The 17,326-nt window shown below is 44.2% G+C and overlaps 1 protein-coding gene across 1 annotated transcript; it reads left to right on the top strand.

Moving 5' to 3' along the window:
* Nucleotides 1-663: 663 nt before the first annotated feature.
* On the top strand, nt 664-17,064 carry enc3 (ectodermal-neural cortex 3). Its single transcript, XM_039002956.1, has 3 exons — nt 664-880; nt 4,612-6,427; nt 15,881-17,064. The coding sequence occupies exon 2, from the start codon at nt 4,619-4,621 to the stop codon at nt 6,386-6,388; it is 1,770 nt and encodes a 589-aa protein (XP_038858884.1). The 5' UTR covers nt 664-880; nt 4,612-4,618; the 3' UTR covers nt 6,389-6,427; nt 15,881-17,064.
* Nucleotides 17,065-17,326: the final 262 nt, after the last annotated feature.

Here is a 17,326-nt window from a genome sequence, read left to right on the forward strand (position 1 = left end):
TACTATTGGGGAATTTTGAGTTCGGCATTAATGTACAACTCCAGAGATTACTCTCTGAGCATAAATCCATTCAGTGTTATAACAAAAATGTGTGCTAATTGGAACGGTAATAACTTATAATTCCCCTAATCTACATCCCTGATTACCATACTAAATCCTTCAGAAAATTACAAGAATTTCCAAAAAACAATGAGCCATAGTCTGTATTATTGGACTTTGACCAAGCTTACATAACAATGTGTACTGTACATGTAAGTCAGTAGTAGTACAATAGACCTCTTTTGTCTGTAGACATGCAAGCATATTGGTGATCGAAGTGTATAGCAAACCGTTATAAAACGGTTTCATTAAAGAAATCATATATATTGAATAAACAATGATAAAACAGCTTGACTAAGTATTGGTAATGTTTTCTATCAATATCTGTCACAAAATGGATATGTAATTGCCTAGTTACATAAAAGGTTAAATAAAAAAGATACAATTAAAAAATAGCTGAATATTAATCTATTATTCAATTGTTCAGGGGGGAAAATCTCAAACTTTCTTCTCTGCTGTGATTGGACGAGAGCATGCATAGACATGAGTAGGAGGAGCGTATGGAGCTGTAACTTGTGCTTCGTTACAGCTGTGGATATTGTCTACAACGCAGACGCACTGTGAACAACTTTTCAAACGCTTACATTTATTGTCTATTAAAAACACAGAGAAATATAACAGATGGGTTAGCAGTGTTCCAGCTATCTAGGAGAAACATCGTCTGAACTTCGTTACTTAGAAAGCTATTTCGTGAACTAATACATTAAACTCCCGAAGAAGTTGGGTGCCCATTGCATTGTGTCTTGGTCGGATATTGCTGCTTTGCTCCAAGACGATTTAGGTAAGGATTTGTTTCGATCACAGAGATACGTGCTTGTTTGACACTTCTTGTACTTCCGAAATATAACTAGCTGCTTGTAACATCCGATCCGTTGATCCGGAGCTTGCAATAGTAGCCGTGTATGTTTGCCAGGCTGATCTAAGTTCGGAAGAAACTGAGCGCATGCTGGACATGGTTTACATTTAAAGGCTGTCCAGAGCTTTGGCGGCTACTAATAAGTATGCACAAAAGACTGCACAAAACGAATGGGATTTCACTCTGTGTCGTGTTGGAGTCCTTGCGCTTCAGAAGTTTGGTTAAGCACAATGTTTGTATGTTTCTTATCCCTTTTATTATTGGCCCTTATTCTATTAATGTATTGATTTGCAGTTGTTTTTGGGACATAAATAAGCCTCATGAAATGTGAATACTTCAATTTATTAAACAGTTCCCTCTGCTCGTCAGGCATTTAAATGTTTTCTGAAATAACTAAAATTAATTGTATATAATTTGTTGAAAAAAATCAATGATTCTGAATTGCATTTTGGCTATCAAACAACATTATGAATAAGTCTTTAAAAAAATAAGTTACCTAATTTGCTTTTAGTGTTGCACAATTTGGACAATTTATAGCCTGAAGGTGATGTTCGGTTTTACACAGGGAGTTGAATGCGTTGCCTATGGCACCGTCTAAAATGAGCTAGCTACGGAGGGAACAGTCATGGGAGGTTGGCATCGTGATTCATAGGCGTAAAATGCTGATAAAAGCCAGGAAAGGGATGTCCACACCCAGGTAGCATACTTCTTCACCTCACCTGGTTATATATAATATAACTAGGTATTTAATGAGGATTAAATTCTATTTTTAATCATTTGTCAGTAATTAATTGATTACTGGTAGATTTTGACAGATGATTTTTGATTCCCTTGTTGCCAGTGTGTAAACACAAACCTTATCATGTATCCTTTCATCTTCCAAGTCCAAAGTTCATTTCCGGATCCATCCTACTGATAAGAGATAATGTCTTTATAGACTAATGACATTTAGTGGCCAGGCTTGTATTTATTCAGAATGGGAGTGTCAGGGTTACATTTCAATGTTTGCTTTAACATCTATGCTGGCAGGGTAAGGGCTTCTTTACACTACTTTGACAACACAAACTAGGTCCAATAATACACTTTTGGGCAACCTGACCAAATTCACATAGATGTACATGTGTGTTATAGATCTGTCATTCTCATTGATAGCAAGTCTAAGAAGCAGATCTGTTCTATGTGGGCTATTTCTATACTTAAGTTACGTTTCAAAAAAATATATAGTTTTAGATGGTACAATGATTATCTAAACTATACTTTATTGTTTTGTAACAAACTGAAATTAGGCATACTTATAATTTTAGGAACCAGGAAATTGCCGAGAGATATCTCACTAGTGCATCTTTAAAATATCTGTGAAAGAGAGATCTACCACATCTATACCACATACCCCTCTGAGTGTTACAGTGCAAAGACAAGGCCATGGCTACAGATACGTTTTCGCCCCGCCCGTCCAGAAACCTCTTTGTTAAAACTACGGATCCGGATCACGTTCTGCACACGTTATTTTACGCATTCGTAGCTGCCCCCCCCCCCCCCCCCCCCTTCAGGTTTATCTCTTTACGAACCCTCTTTTTAACCACGATGATGTAGCTTATGTCTCTGCCTCGTATTTTATTTAGGCTGTGCAGAAATATAACATTTGGCGATTTGAACGAACAATCCAAAACATCATGAAGGCTATAACATTCTCTGTCTGTTTTAACTGATATTGTAGTTGCACAACCCAGTCCCCTATAGTTTGGACACGTTTTGTGTGATGCGGGCTAATCTTTTTATAGTTGCTGCCATATCGTAGTTCCTGGAAGAAGAAAAAAACACGACTTGTCTGCCGACTGCGCATCTTATCCAATGTTTGCAATGATGATGGAAAAAGTCATGTACAATCGCCAATTAGACTGCGTGTCTGTCTTGCATCTGAACGTATATCTGTATCCAGACGGGTGAAAATAGTCTGAAAATGGGCGCATTCGTTATGCATCGCTCGGTACCATAGTTACGCCATATGCTGATATAGCGGCGAGAGTAAATAGCTGCATGTAAACTCCGCATCTAAGAACTTGAAATCGCTAGATTGACTGTTTTTGTATCGTGTTTATGTTTGGAATACTGACGACAAAGTTTGTACGAATATGTTGATAATGTAAATAGCTGCATTTAGCCTACTCCCCTCCTGAAAAAAATAAAGAACATGACATTGTGCTTATTAAAAGCCTAGTGAGGTGATGCAATAGTAAGAACAGTTTTGTGTAAAACATGAAGTTTGTAGTCTTCACCAGTGACCAGACAAAGGCGATCAAGGAGGCGGAAGCGGAGCGCTCAGCATATCAGCAGTGGTGGAACAAGTACCCAATTGTCATACTTGAGTAAAAGTAAAGATACCTTCATAAAAAGGACTAAAGTGAAAGTCACCCAGTAAAAAAACGACTTGAGTAAAATTATTTGGTTTTAAATCTAATTAAGTATCAACAGAAAATGTAATTGCTAAAATATATTTAAGTATCAAAAGTATAAATAATTTCAAATTCCTTATGTTTAACAAACCAGACTGCACACTTTTTCTTGATTTTGAAATGTACAGATAGCCTGGGGCACACTCCAACATGTACAAACCAAGCATTTGTGTTTAGTGAGTCTGCCAGATTAGAGGCAGTAGGGATGACCAGGCATGTTCTCTTGATAAGTGTGTGTGAATTGGACAATTTTTCTGTTCTGCTAAGCATTCAAAATGTAACAAGTACTTTTGGATGTCAGAGAAAATGTTAGGAGTAAAAAGTAAATAATTTTATTTAGGAATGTAGTGGAGTAAAAGTTGTTCAAAATATAAATAGTAAAGTACAGATCGCCCCCCCCCCCCCCCCCCCCCCCCCCCAAGCAGCAGATGTAAAAATAAAACATCTGTATTTTTCAGTCTGGGCAAATTGGAATACAGGAACTCCTTATCTGTAGCCACTCCATTAAAAACAACAGCTGTCCTTGCAAGAATTTCCTTTAATACCGGTGGACAGCATTTTTGCTCTGTTAGCCAAATAGAAAATGAAAGGCTCTTTAAAATATCTGCACATTTGTCAATCATTGCATTAATCAAGTGTGCAGCATGGTTTAGATGAGGAGCTCCTGTATAGTTTGAATTTCTATCCTTATTTTGTTTGTCTATATACTACGGTATTTAAGGTATGCCATAGCTGCAGGAAGTAGGGGCTGCATCAATAAATCATAAAATATTATGTTTTTTAGGGGGGGGGTTTAAAAAAAATCTCAAAAGTAGTGCACTGGGCTTTAATAGTCCTGTATTAGCGGATACACCAGTCTGCAGCTCCAGCATGGGCAAAAAGATTTGTCCAGCCCCCCCATTTTACAGCACCCCCACCCCAAAACTACTCACACATGAAACAGGAATGTGGCTTTGGCCACACCACATCCCAAGGCTAGTGTAAACAGAAGTTGCAAATCTGATGTTGAAGAGCGATAGGGCTCACTAGACATATTTTAGTAATGTTAAATGTCCCTAATAAGTCTGTAAAGGGAGCGGAACATATTTTGATATCCAAGACCATGTCAAGCCTGTAAAGCTAAAGAAATTGATACTTCATAATGACATTTTAGAACAATATATGTAGATATATTTAATAACATTTAGTTTGTTTGCCCTCCAGGTCCAAGATGTCTGTGAGCAACCATGAAAACAGGAAGTCCCGCTCTAGCTCTGGCTCCATGAACATCCAGCTATTCCACAAGACGTCTCATGCGGACAGCCTCCTGACCCAGCTCAACCTGCTCCGTAAGCGAAGAGTCTTCACTGACGTGGTCCTGAGGGCCGGGAACCGTGTCTTCCCTTGCCACCGTGCAGTGCTGGCCTCCTGCAGCCGCTACTTTGAGGCCATGTTTAGCGGAGGCCTGAGGGAGAGCCGCGATGCCGAGGTCAACTTCCGCGACACGCTGCACCCAGAGGTGCTGGAGTTACTGTTAGACTATGCCTACTCGGCCCGCGTCATCATCAACGAGGAGAACGCAGAGTCCCTTCTGGAGGCCGGGGACATGCTCCAGTTTCACGACATCCGAGACGCCTGCTCTGAGTTCCTAGAGAAAAACCTGGCACCGTCCAACTGCCTGGGCATGATGCTGCTGTCAGATGCCCGCCAGTGCCAGCGGCTCTACGAGCTCTCCTGGAGGATGTGCCTGGCCAACTTCGCCACCCTCAACAAGACGGAGGATTTCCTTAGTCTCCCTAAAGACAAGGTTCAGGAGCTTGTGTTCAGCGAGGAACTGGAGGTGGAGGATGAGAGCCTGGTGTACGAGGCTGTGATAGACTGGGTAAAGGCGGACATAGAGAGGAGGCTGGGTGACCTGCCGGAGCTGCTGCGCTGTGTGCGCCTGGCCCTGCTGCCCGAGACATACCTGCTGAAGAACGTGGCCTCTGAGGAGCTGGTGATGGGACACAAAGTGGGCCGGGAGATCGTGGAGGATGCAGTGCGATGTAAGATGAGGATCCTCCAGAACGATGGCATTGTGACAGGGTTCTGCGCCAGGCCCAGGAAGGTCAGCCAGGCCCTGCTTCTCCTGGGTGGTCAGACCTTCATGTGTGACAAGGTGTACATGATCGACAACAAGACCAAGGAGATCACCCCGAAAACTGACATCCCCAGCCCTCGTAAGGAGTGCAGCGCCTGTGCCATTGGCTGCAAGGTCTACGTGACTGGGGGGAGGGGCTCTGAGAACGGGGCCTCCAAAGATATGTGGGTCTACGATACCCTGCATGATGAGTGGTCTAAAGCCGCGCCCATGCTGGTGGCCAGGTTCGGACACGGGACAGCTGAGCTTGATCACATCCTGTACGTTGTAGGTGGACACACCTCTCTGGCCGGCTCCTTCCCAGCCTCTCCGTCAGTCTCTCTCAAACAGGTGGAGCAGTATGACCCACAGACCAACAAGTGGATCCTTGTAGCTCCTCTCAGAGAGGGGGTTAGCAATGCTGCAGTGGTGGGGGCCAAGAACAAGCTGTTTGTCTTCGGGGGCACCAGCGTCAACCGAGATAAGTTTCCCAAGGTGCAGTGCTTCGACCCGGTCCAGAACAGGTGGACGGTGCCTGCTTCCTGCCCTCAGCTCTGGCGCTACACGGCGGCGGCTGTCGTAGGCAACCACGTCGTAGTGATCGGTGGAGACACCGAGTTCTCGGCCAGCTCGGCCTACCGCTTCAACAGTGAGACGTTCCAGTGGTCCAAGTTCGGGGATGTGATGGCCAAGAGGATCAGCTGTCACGCGGTGGCGTCGGGCAATCGGCTGTACGTGGTGGGGGGATACTTTGGGGCTCAGAGGTGCAAGACCCTGGACTGTTACGACCCCTCTACAGACTCGTGGGATAGCGTGACCAGCGTGCCCTACTCGCTGATCCCCACAGCTTTCGTCAGCACCTGGAAGTACCTCTCAGCGTAGTGACGGGGCAACAGGAAGAAGTGGCTGTTAGGATCATTGGTGAGTTGCTTCTTAAAACACGTAGAAAACATAACGGGTCACACAGACCCAGGTTAAACTCTAAAAACAATAAGAATGGAAATCGCAGTGTCTCAAAGTTGTCGGGGAGATTAATTGATAAACCATATTAAAAGGGCGGCACAGGCAAGGACATATCTTTTTAAAGAAACATGCAAATGAGGAGGCGGTTTGTCTCTGCAGAGCTATTAAAGAGATTAATCACAGACAAAACAAATCCATGTGTTTCAAATCGAACTTCAGCAATGGAAACAAACGAATGAAAGAAAGAAAAAAAAAATTGTTAACACACAACCCTCTAAATCGACCCAAATCCTATAAATGTGGAGGACTGTAGGCGTGCAGGAAGAGGTTAAGTCACGTTGTTCCACTCTGGTCTCAGTCTATTAAAGCATCACTCTCCTTCATAGTTGTTCCCCCTTACTACACTATGGCCTTAATACAAATATTTGACTGGATTTATATAGCTTTCCAGGTGCTCGAGGACTTTACAACACTTTCGGTCGGGCGAGATCAGTCATTTGTCCTCCCTTGTCAGTCCAGTATCAGTGACCCCAGGCACAGGTGGACATCAGAAGGGACCGACACAGTTTCAGTCCTCTGTTGTCATGGTTGTCATGGTTGCCGATGACTACAACATTATCTAATCGGGGCCTCTGGCTGGGTCTCTGGCTGGGTGTTGGATGATAAACATGGAGAAGTCAGTAGTTTATGGAGCAGTAGGAAATAGGAATGTCAGCCTGGCAGTAATTACAGACACACAGAGCCGCTCCACGTCGCTCTAGCCCTCAATCACTTTCAGCACAGGAGCAAGACAGAGTTCAGGCTTGTGCTTGCAATACACTGCAGTTCCTTGGTGAGGAGTGTGCAATATCTGTGAGCTGGTCACAGGCCTCAGGCTGTATCCTCTAGGTCCTAGGATGTGGCAACAGGGGTGTCAATTTGTTATGGCAGTCGCAACCACAATTTACACTGAACAGAAACAAAAATGCAACATGTAAAGTGTTGGTCGCATATTTCACAAGTTGAAATAAAAGATACCAGAAATGTTCCGTACGCACAAAAAGCTTTTCTCTCAAATCTGGTGCACTAATTTGTTTACATCCCTGTTTGTGAGCATTTCTCCTTTGCCCAAGATAATCCATCCTCCTGACAGGTGTGGCATATCAAGAAGCATGATCATTACACAGGTGCATCTTGTGCTGGGGACAATAAAAGGACACTCTAAAATGTGCAGTTGTGTCTCAACACAATGCCACAGATGTTGCAAGTTTTTGGCGCATGCAATTGGCATGCTGACTGCAGGAATGTCCACCAGAGCTGTTGCCAGATAATTTAATGTTAATTTCTCTACCATAAGCCACCTCCAACGTCATTTTAGAGAATTTGGCAGTATTCCAACGGGACGGGATCGTCAGAGACCAGCCACCGAGACAGCAGATGAAGAATTTTTGCGTGCTCGTTGTCCTCACCAGGGTCTTAACCTGACTGCAGTTTGGCGTCGTAACTTATTTAAAAAAAATATATATATATATATAGAGATTTTTTTTTAAATTCAGTGTAAGTGCTCACCTTCGATGGCCACTGGCATGCTAGAGAAGTGTGCTCTTCGTGGAATAATCCCAGTTTCAACTGGGCCGGGCAGATAACAGCGTGTATGGCGGTTTGCTGATGTCAACGTTGTGAACAGAGTACCCCATGGTGGCAGTGGGGTTATGGTATGGGCAGAAATAAGCTTTTATCGATGGCAATTTGAATGCACAGAGATACCGTGACTAGATCCTGAAGCCCATTGTTGTGCCATTCATCCATCACCTCATGTTTCAGCATGATAATGCACGGCCCCATGTCACAAGAATCTGTACACAATTCCTGGAAGCTGAAAATGTCCCAGTTCGTCCATGGCCTGCATACTCACCAGACATGTCACCAATGAGCATGTTTGGGATGCTCTGCATCGATGTGTATGACTGCGTGTTCCAGTTCCCGCCAATATCCAGGAACTTCGCACTGCCATTGAAGAGGAGTGGGACAACATTCCACAGGCCACAGTCAACAGCCTTGATCAACTCTATGTGAAGGAGATGTGTCACACTGCATGGAGGTAAATGGTGGTCACACCAGATACTGACAGTTTTTCTGCTTTAAAAAAAATAAATATTAAACGTATCTGTGACCAACAGATGCATATATGTATTCCAAGTCATGTGAAATCCATAGATTAGTGCCTAATGCATTTATTTAAAATGACTGATTCCCTTATATGAACTGTAACTCAGTAAAATTGTTAATTTTAGCTTGTTGCGTTTTATATTTTCAGTATAAAATACGCTGCTAAAATCATTCCAATCCTGATTTTAAAAGGCAAATGCAGTTTAGCGGTATTGGCAGGCTGATTTGAGGACCATGTGGACGACTTGGGAGCGGGAGGGAAGGATGTTTGTGTGGCTGGCTGGCTTTATCGATGCAGCTGCAGTGAACAGCTCAACTTTTTCTTAAAACAGTGCAGAGGTAAAGATGGCTGTAGGCAACTACTGTTTTGACTTGGGAGGATGGCAGTAGGATGACATGTCCTCAACTGGCAGCTTCATTAAATAGTACTCGCAAAACACCTGTCTCAACGTCAACGGTGAAGAGGCGACTCTGGGATGCTGTCTGTTGTTTTTGCCCATCTTAATCTTTGATATGGCTGATAGATGTTTTTTTCCCTTTGCAACTCTGCCTAGAAGGCCAGCATCCCGGAGTCGCCTCTTCACTGTTGACGTTGAGACTGGTGTTTTGCAGGTACTATTTAATGAAGCTGCCATTTGAGGACTTGTGAGGTATCTGTTTCTCAAACTAGACACTCTAATGTACTTGTCCTCTTGCTCAGTTGTGCACCGGGGCCTCCCAATCTTTCTATTCTGGTTAGAGCCAGTTTGCGCTGTTCTGTGAAGGGAGTAGTACACAGCGTTGTATGAGATCTTCAGTTTCTTGGCAATTTCTCGCACGGAATAGCCTTCATTTCTCAGAACAAGAATATACTGACGAGTTTCAGAAGGAGGGTCTTTGTTTCTGGCCATTTTGAGCCTGTAATCGAACCCACAAATGCTGATGCTCCAGATACTCAACTAGTCTAAAGAAGGCCAGTTTTATTGCTTCATTAATCAGCACAACAATTTTCAGCTGTGCTAACATAATCGCAGAAGGGTTTTCTAATGATCAATTAGCCTTTTAAAATGATAAACTTGGATTATCTAACACAACGTGCCATTGGAACACAGGAGTGATGGTTGCTGATAATGGGGCCTCTGTACGCCTATGTAGATATTCCATAAAAATTCTGCCGTTTCCAGCTACAATAGTCATTTACAACATTAACAATGTTTACACTGTATTTCTGATCAATTTGATGTTATTTTAATGGACAAAAAATTAGCTTTTCTTTCAAAAACAAGGACATTTCTAAGTGACTCAACTTTTGAACACGTGTGTTTGCGTGTGTGTGCACACCACATGTTGGTGGCACTTTAATTGGGGAGACCGTGGTAACGGGTGGAATGGTATGGTTCGATTCCATTTACTCAGTTCCAGACATTATGTGCCATCCTCCCCTCCGCAGCCTCCACTGATACACACACACAAGACGCCTGCATCTCAACCATGTCAGCGGTCTAACGAAGAGAGTAGTAAGGGAAAGGCAGTGTGGAGTGTAGATGGCGAGTGAGAGAGAAACGGAGAAGAGGAGCAATATTTTGCACTGCTTGGCAGCCAGGAGCCTTAAAAATATATGTTTTTCCCAAGGCTGTCAACCAGGGTAGAAGAAAACCATGGGTTTTTCTCTCCCTCGTGTTGACAACACTCCAGTTGGCTGCTAGAGAGTTCGCTACAAATTTGTAGTAAAAACATTTTGTAGGTTTGACTGCTCTGAGGATTGATCACTTAGATCTCGTAGACTTGACTCTCAGTTGTAAAGTACATACATTTTGGCTTATAGCTAGCTGGCTGTTTTGGATTCAAATAATGCAGCCTGGGTTTTATGGTTTCATCGTCAGGATTTTTAATTTATTTTTTAAATACTGCATGTTGCGTCCAGAGATGGCAGAAGAGGCTCAGGGACTGTTCTTAAAGGTCAACTTTGGGCAAAAGAATTATGTATTTAAACGGTGTAACTGATCAATGCACTATCATACCAGGTCATTAAACGCTTTTAAAACAAAAGAAAAATGGATGAATACGTTTTTTGTTTTTCTACAGAAGGGACATTTCTTACCACTCTCCACAGCTTCTGTTCAAAAACAAATCCTGTGAAATGACATCAACACATACTGGCTCGCTACAACTAACTACGTTGGTCGCGGCGTGCATGACCAGAATGACACCGATGAAACACCAAAGGCCCACCCTGTTTCTGTTAGAAAAAGAAAGAGGAGGAGTTTGAGCACGAAAAAAGTTCCAAGTCAACGTTTAACCACGGCTAAAATGTGGTGGCTGTTTGTGCGCTTTTCAGCAGCCGTGGCGTCACACAGGTGGGCGCTACATGTTCGGCAATGGAGGACCAGTACCTACAGAGGAGCGGGTCCTATGTAGGAACTGACTGCCAGAGACGCGCTCTGGGTCAATTTGTCACACTGCTTCTCTCTGGCTGTACCATTGATGCTTCCTCCGCTGAAGCTACAAGGCCTTTCCACTTTCCAAACTGTCTCAACTCCTAGCTTTTCATCCGAAGCCAGATGGAGACGTTCCATCTCAATTTTAAATGTTTTATTTATTTAGCTTTTTATGTGCTTTGAGATGTATTTTCTGTTATGAAAAGCATTATACAAGTGAAAATGATTTATTATTACTGTGTTTTATATGCTTATGAAACCACCCTGTCTTCCACTCATACTACAAACATACACACCACCCTTTTCCTTCTAATTCTAGAGGAATAAAGGTCTGGCTTTCAGTTCCATTGGTAATGATTTGATTTGGGGAGATTTGAGTTGGGGTGGGGAGATTTGATTTGAGTTGGGGTGGGGAGATTTGATTTGAGTTGTCTTGGTGGTTTCTTCTAGTGTAATGGTCAGCTAGTTTTCAGCTGTCTTCTCCAGATGGGTCTGACCACAGGTTCAGGCCACAATCCATTCACTCCCTGTTGATGGACAAAAATATTTGTGACTGTAAACACTCGTATTATGGTTTGTCGTAGACTCCTAGTCTAGACAAGAAACAATCTGTTTTATTGTAGAGCAGAGGTCTAAGTGTAGATTGTTGAGTGAGCTCCATTTCTCACACATGGCAGCAGGAACATGCAAACAATTACACCAGTAATATTACGTCAAGATACCAGTGCAACAGTTTTAACACATTGAAACAAAATGGATACAGCTAAAAACTGTATGAAAGGGAAAAGAATAGGTAGAGACTCAAAACCAAAACAACAGAAACCCCTCCTGGATTCACCCCAGAAGGATGGGTTAGGAAGATGAGTAGACTGCCTAAACCATCTAAACTGGAACAACCATTTCAGTAACAGGTGAAATAAGGTAAACGGATAGATTTTTCTAAACTAATCCAATGGTATTTTATCTTTGTGTTGCATAAGATTAATGCTTAACAGATTTTGAAACGAACACATTTTGCAACTGCAATAGAGCATGCTGGGAAGTATAATGATGGGTGTGGTTTTGAGTGTTTATTCTACACAGTAAGAATGACACAATCACACTCAATCCTTATTCTACACCACTGAGTGTTAATTTCACTCATTGCAGAGTTAATTGAACTATTTTAGAGTAAAATAATAGGAACTCTGCTGGAATGACGTTATTTCCTGTGGATTTCTTCTGTTTTCCTTTTGCTTGTATAGCACCTTAGAGTAGTTAATCATGAGTTGAGGGAGTTGGGTCTTAGCTGACATATGTGGAGGGAGAGGTATCCTAGCTTAGCCCCAACACTGTGCTGGTGTAGGACTACAGGCAGATGTAACCGGAGATCTGAGCACAAAGTTCAACGAGGTCTCCTCGGACACCCAACAGGCTTAGCAATGGCTGTTTTGTTCTCACTCACTCCTTTCTCCCTCCTTTTTCCTGTCTCCCCTCTTCTTTCTCTGCCCCCCCTCTCACAAACATCCCAAAAACAGAGGCCCGTTTTAACTGTTCCAACTGAAACCTGAGGCGGTGGGCGGCTCTGTGATGGGGCACACCTGGACAGGGTCATAGGCCGGTGGGCAGGCTTCAGTGGGTCTCCCCAGACTGCTGTTTTTAAAGAAGGGGCCGAGGATGGATGGAGGGAGGAGAGAGGCCCACTGCCGCCGCTCAATACTGTTTTATTAAAGACCACCAGGAACGCTCTCTGAATGAACCTTTTTATAATGGCGTCTGTGTTCAGCATCCCCCCCCCCGAGAGAGAGCGAGGGAGAGACTGGGTGAACTCAGGGCACGTGCCCCCACTCAGTTTTGAGTCTCCAGAGTAATCAATCTGTCACGTTTATGGCCCTTGGCGCAGCATCATTTGCATAAAACGAATAGGTTTTTTTATTGGTCTTTTCTCCACGGTGCGGAATACAAAGGGAGAATGTGCTTAAAATGGCCGACTTAATCTTCAGACTATAATTTGATCACTTTAAAACAGATGAGTCGGCAGCGCTGTAGGGCTTCTTCAAACGCTTGCAGCCAGCAATTAGTCTTGAGTTATTACACTATGTATCCCTCAGAAGCATGTATCATTGAAGGGGGTGTTGGTTTGCTGTATTCTCTGTCCCACGGTTAGTCTCAATCCAGCGTCTGCTAGGAACAATGTTTTATGTTAGAATTTGTCAGGCACAACTAATGGTAAGACAATGCTCATTTGCATTAGTATGCTGTCTGACTGTTAGCCCACTGACAGAGCTAGGCTGTTAGCCCACGGACAGAGCTTGGCTGTTAGCCCACGGACAGAGCTGGGGGGGGGTCTAATGAGCAGATGTTTAAGGGAAAAGGACACTTTGCGAAACTGAAATTAGCCACTTGATTACTTCAGTTTGACGCAGCGGGTGTCCATTGGATTTATGACTTATTTTATGACTGGGTGTGTGTAGCCTTTGATGCATTTCTTATCATTAAACACGCGCTTGTTCTGGAGATTTCCTTGTAGCTAACAATGATTAAACATAGAAACCAAGGAACTGGGCAGAGCCAATCAGGTGGCAACTCATCAGAGACAGAGCGATGATGGGCCATGGTCCAGTGCATTGTGGGGTAGCAGTATTGACTCCGGGTTGGTAGAGGCTGCAGGGTTTTGGTGAAAATACATCCTTCCGCCCAGGACTGGAACTAGTCAACTCCTGATTTTGTGTACACTCAGGTCAAGGCCAAAAGTAGTGTACACTCAGGTCAAGGCCAAAAGTAGTGTACACTATATAGAGAAAAGGGTGCAGACTCTCTGGCTTTTACTGTATGTAGTGGAATAACCAGACTCGCTGGTGTTAGGAAATAGGTGAAAGGCCAACTGTGAGGTAACACAGAGGAGAGTTTATGGCTGTTTGACCCTTTACTAATATGAAGAAGAGCCAGTCGAGACAGGCTGAGACGCACACAGACGAGGCAGGGTTGTCTGAGCCTGTCTGATGGTAGTGAAGGTGGTGACGACTGATCGTTGATCTCTGAGGTTGTAGAGTTCACCTCATTGGGACTGAGTTGAGATGAGTTGCTTTGCAACGTGAACGCAGCTCAATGTGAAACCTGACTTTAAATAGAAAGATAACAACTATATTTAAAGGTGCCGTACTTGTGAAACAGTGATAGGGTGGCTGGCAGCAGGGGGTAGTACTCCTGGTGGTGCTGGGTATCATCTACCCTGGTGGGGCCGGGTTTCGTCATCTACCCCGGTGGTGCTGGGTATCATCTACCCCGGTGGGGCCGGGTTTCGTCATCTACCCCGGTGGGGCCGGGTTTCGTCGTCTACCCCGGTGGGGCCGGGTTTCGTCGTCTACCCCGGTGGGGCCGGGTTTCGTCGTCTACCCCGGTGGGGCCGGGTTTCGTCGTCTACCCCGGTGGGGCCGGGTTTCGTCGTCTACCCCGGTGGGGCCGGGTTTCGTCGTCTACCCCGGTGGGGCCGGGTTTCGTCGTCTACCCCGGTGGGGCCGGGTTTCGTCGTCTACCCCGGTGGGGCCGGGTTTCGTCGTCTACCCCGGTGGGGCCGGGTTTCGTCTTCTACCCCGGTGGGGCCGGGTTTCGTCTTCTACCCCGGTGGGGCCGGGTTTCGTCGTCTACCCCGGTGGGGCCGGGTTTCGTCGTCTACCCCGGTGGGGCCGGGTTTCGTCGTCTACCCCGGTGGGGCCGGGTTTCGTCTTCTACCCCGGTGGGGCCGAGTTTCGTCTTCTACCCCGGTGGGGCCGGGTTTCGTCGTCTACCCTGGTGGATTTTTTTATTTAAAAAAAATTAAAAACAGCTGCAGGGACTGCCAGGACACCCGCACAGTGACACACAAACACTCGCTGCAGTGGTATAAGCAGCATATTAGTCAACGTAAACAAAACAGTTTTTACATGTATTGTGTAATATGTATGCACTATAGTATGAGAGCAGCAGCTGCTCTCTAGTGTTCATGGTAAATGGGTACAGGCCTCAGTAGCTGTGATGGGAGAGTGTAGCCTCGGTAGCAGATACTGAGAGGAGACTCGGGCTCCTGCTGTATTATCCAGCCTCTGCTCTGAGATGAGGGGCTACCCAGGTTTCCGCTCTGCTATGGTAATGAGCTCATTAAGCTGCCTTAAACTACCCCCAGCAGTCTCTGTCTGCTGTAACCCACAATGCTTTGGTGTCTGTTAGGCACACCTATACACACAAACAGAAACCAACAAGAAACAAACACAAACAATCAGCTCCCGCAGACCGAATAGCATTATTTCCCAAAATGCAATTCAGAATGTAACTTTTTTTCTTTTCTTCAAATGAACTGTTCCATCTTAACAGCAGGGGAAGGAAATTAGATTCTAAAATATCTGAGGCCACAAAGAAAGAGTGGGATAAGAGATTCCAGCTACAGAACCCAGAGGAATCACCACAATGTATCTACAGCTGAACAGATTTCTGGTTCCAGAGCTGACAAGCAGTACTTGTCGGTCTAGAATCATGATAAGCCTGGATGTGTATTGGTTTATTCCAAAATTAGGGTTAAGGCATATGAGGTATTTTTATTTGCAATAATATTACATTAATACAACAACAAAAAAGTAATGGGAACAACTCCTATCCTACATTTGTGGGGATTTCTCTCTGTCATAAAGCATGAATAATGGTATGTTGATGAGCATGATGAGACTATACTGATGAGCTGTTTTAATGGTCCACACTGAAGTATCTGCATTCTCACTTCCTGTATATGAGCTGTTGCTAGACATGTGGCAAGTGGTCACAGAAATGTGAATGATTCTCATGGACCAACTCAGAGTTCTTGGTATTCCTAACGCTTATCTTCTTTCTCTCTCAGCAGTGGTGTCTGGAATGCAGGCTTGTCTCCCTTCGGTGGCTGTGGAATGCAGTGGAGGTGTGAGGGGTTGTCAACCCTGCCCTCCAGGCCTGCAGTCAGAAGAGAATCACATGTCCCCAGCTGCAGAGCAGTAGCGTGGCTAAACTGGGCCTAAGGTCGGGTGAGGAGAGGAGCGGCCTGTCCCTCCTAATCTGATGTTTCCTCTGCTGGTTAACTTTCCATTGAGATACTGGCCTGAGCTGTACCAGACCACTGGGGAGGTGTGCTGCAGCCTAAGGAATGCACTACAGAGGAAAATGGACGCCGTACTGTACATCCCTCTGAGTCCTGGGGCTCATAGTGTCAGTCAATCAGTCATAAACACACTATGTTCAGAGCATACAAACAATCTGTTCTATGGATTCTATTTCTACATTTCAGAGACTCTTATCAACTCCAGAATAACTGCAGCCGAGGAGAGGACTGATTGTGATGTCACTCTAAAGGAGCTGCCACATTGGTTCTCCTGCTCTGACAGAGAAGGACATGGGGTCTGGTCCACTGGGATCCTCCAAACACTGGGTTATTGACTGTGTTCCTCAGGTGGCATTTGTTGAACTAGTGACAAACTCAAGGAGGCCTTGCCCATGTTAGTTAGGAGGGAGTTAATTTTGTGAAGTGTATGATTTTGTGCATAGAACAATCTTCCTGTTTATTTTTAGACTTGGACTCGAACTTCCCTCAATTTTGGTCAACTAAATTTGTATCTTCTTTCTCAACTTAAAACACACTGCAAGGGATGTGACTCATGGCTGAAGATACAAAAATCACAATTTGACTAAATGTATGTTGAAAATGCCTGTTGTATGTTGTCTCAGGGTTTATGCAATTATTTGTGTTTGTGCGTAGTTTGGATGTCCCCCCCTGTTGCAACCTTCTTTTTTGTGTTTTCGGTTCTGTTTGTGGCCTGAAAGAGAATGTGTGATTTAATGTTAAACTGAGCTCTGTGAATGTACAGACTGTTTCACTGACAGAACATTCACAGGATGGCTCGAACGCAAGGAGACCCCATTTTAGGATCTGTCTTGAAGTTTAAACTCGTATCTACCTGAGGATGTCTTCACAGCCATGCTTTGTCAAGTTGTCTTTCACTTTCATTTGTCTACTGAAACATCTTTTATATAAAAGTGACCCTTTATCATGAATCAGATCTAAGTAGTATTATTTGTGCCGGACCATAATATTTTGAACAGTCTGTATGATTTGCACAAAGAATTGTCTTAATTTTGTATAGTTTTTTTCTCTCTAATTTTTACCGCAAACGTTCATGTTTACATTTGAGTAATTTAGGGGTTAAGTGCCTTGCTCAAGGCCATCGACCGATTTTTATTTTTTTCACCTAGTCAGCTCGGGGATTTGAACCAGCAACCTTTTAATTACTGGCCCAATGCGCTTAACCGCTAGACT

Source organism: Salvelinus namaycush, chromosome 10 (assembly GCF_016432855.1).
Source record: "Salvelinus namaycush isolate Seneca chromosome 10, SaNama_1.0, whole genome shotgun sequence".
In the NCBI taxonomy this organism is placed as follows: Eukaryota; Metazoa; Chordata; class Actinopteri; order Salmoniformes; family Salmonidae; genus Salvelinus; species Salvelinus namaycush.

Coding starts and splice junctions, on each gene's coding strand:
- enc3 (XM_039002956.1), top strand. CDS start 4,619: ATGTCTGTGAGCAACCATGAAAACAGGAAGTCCCGCTCTAGCTCTGGC.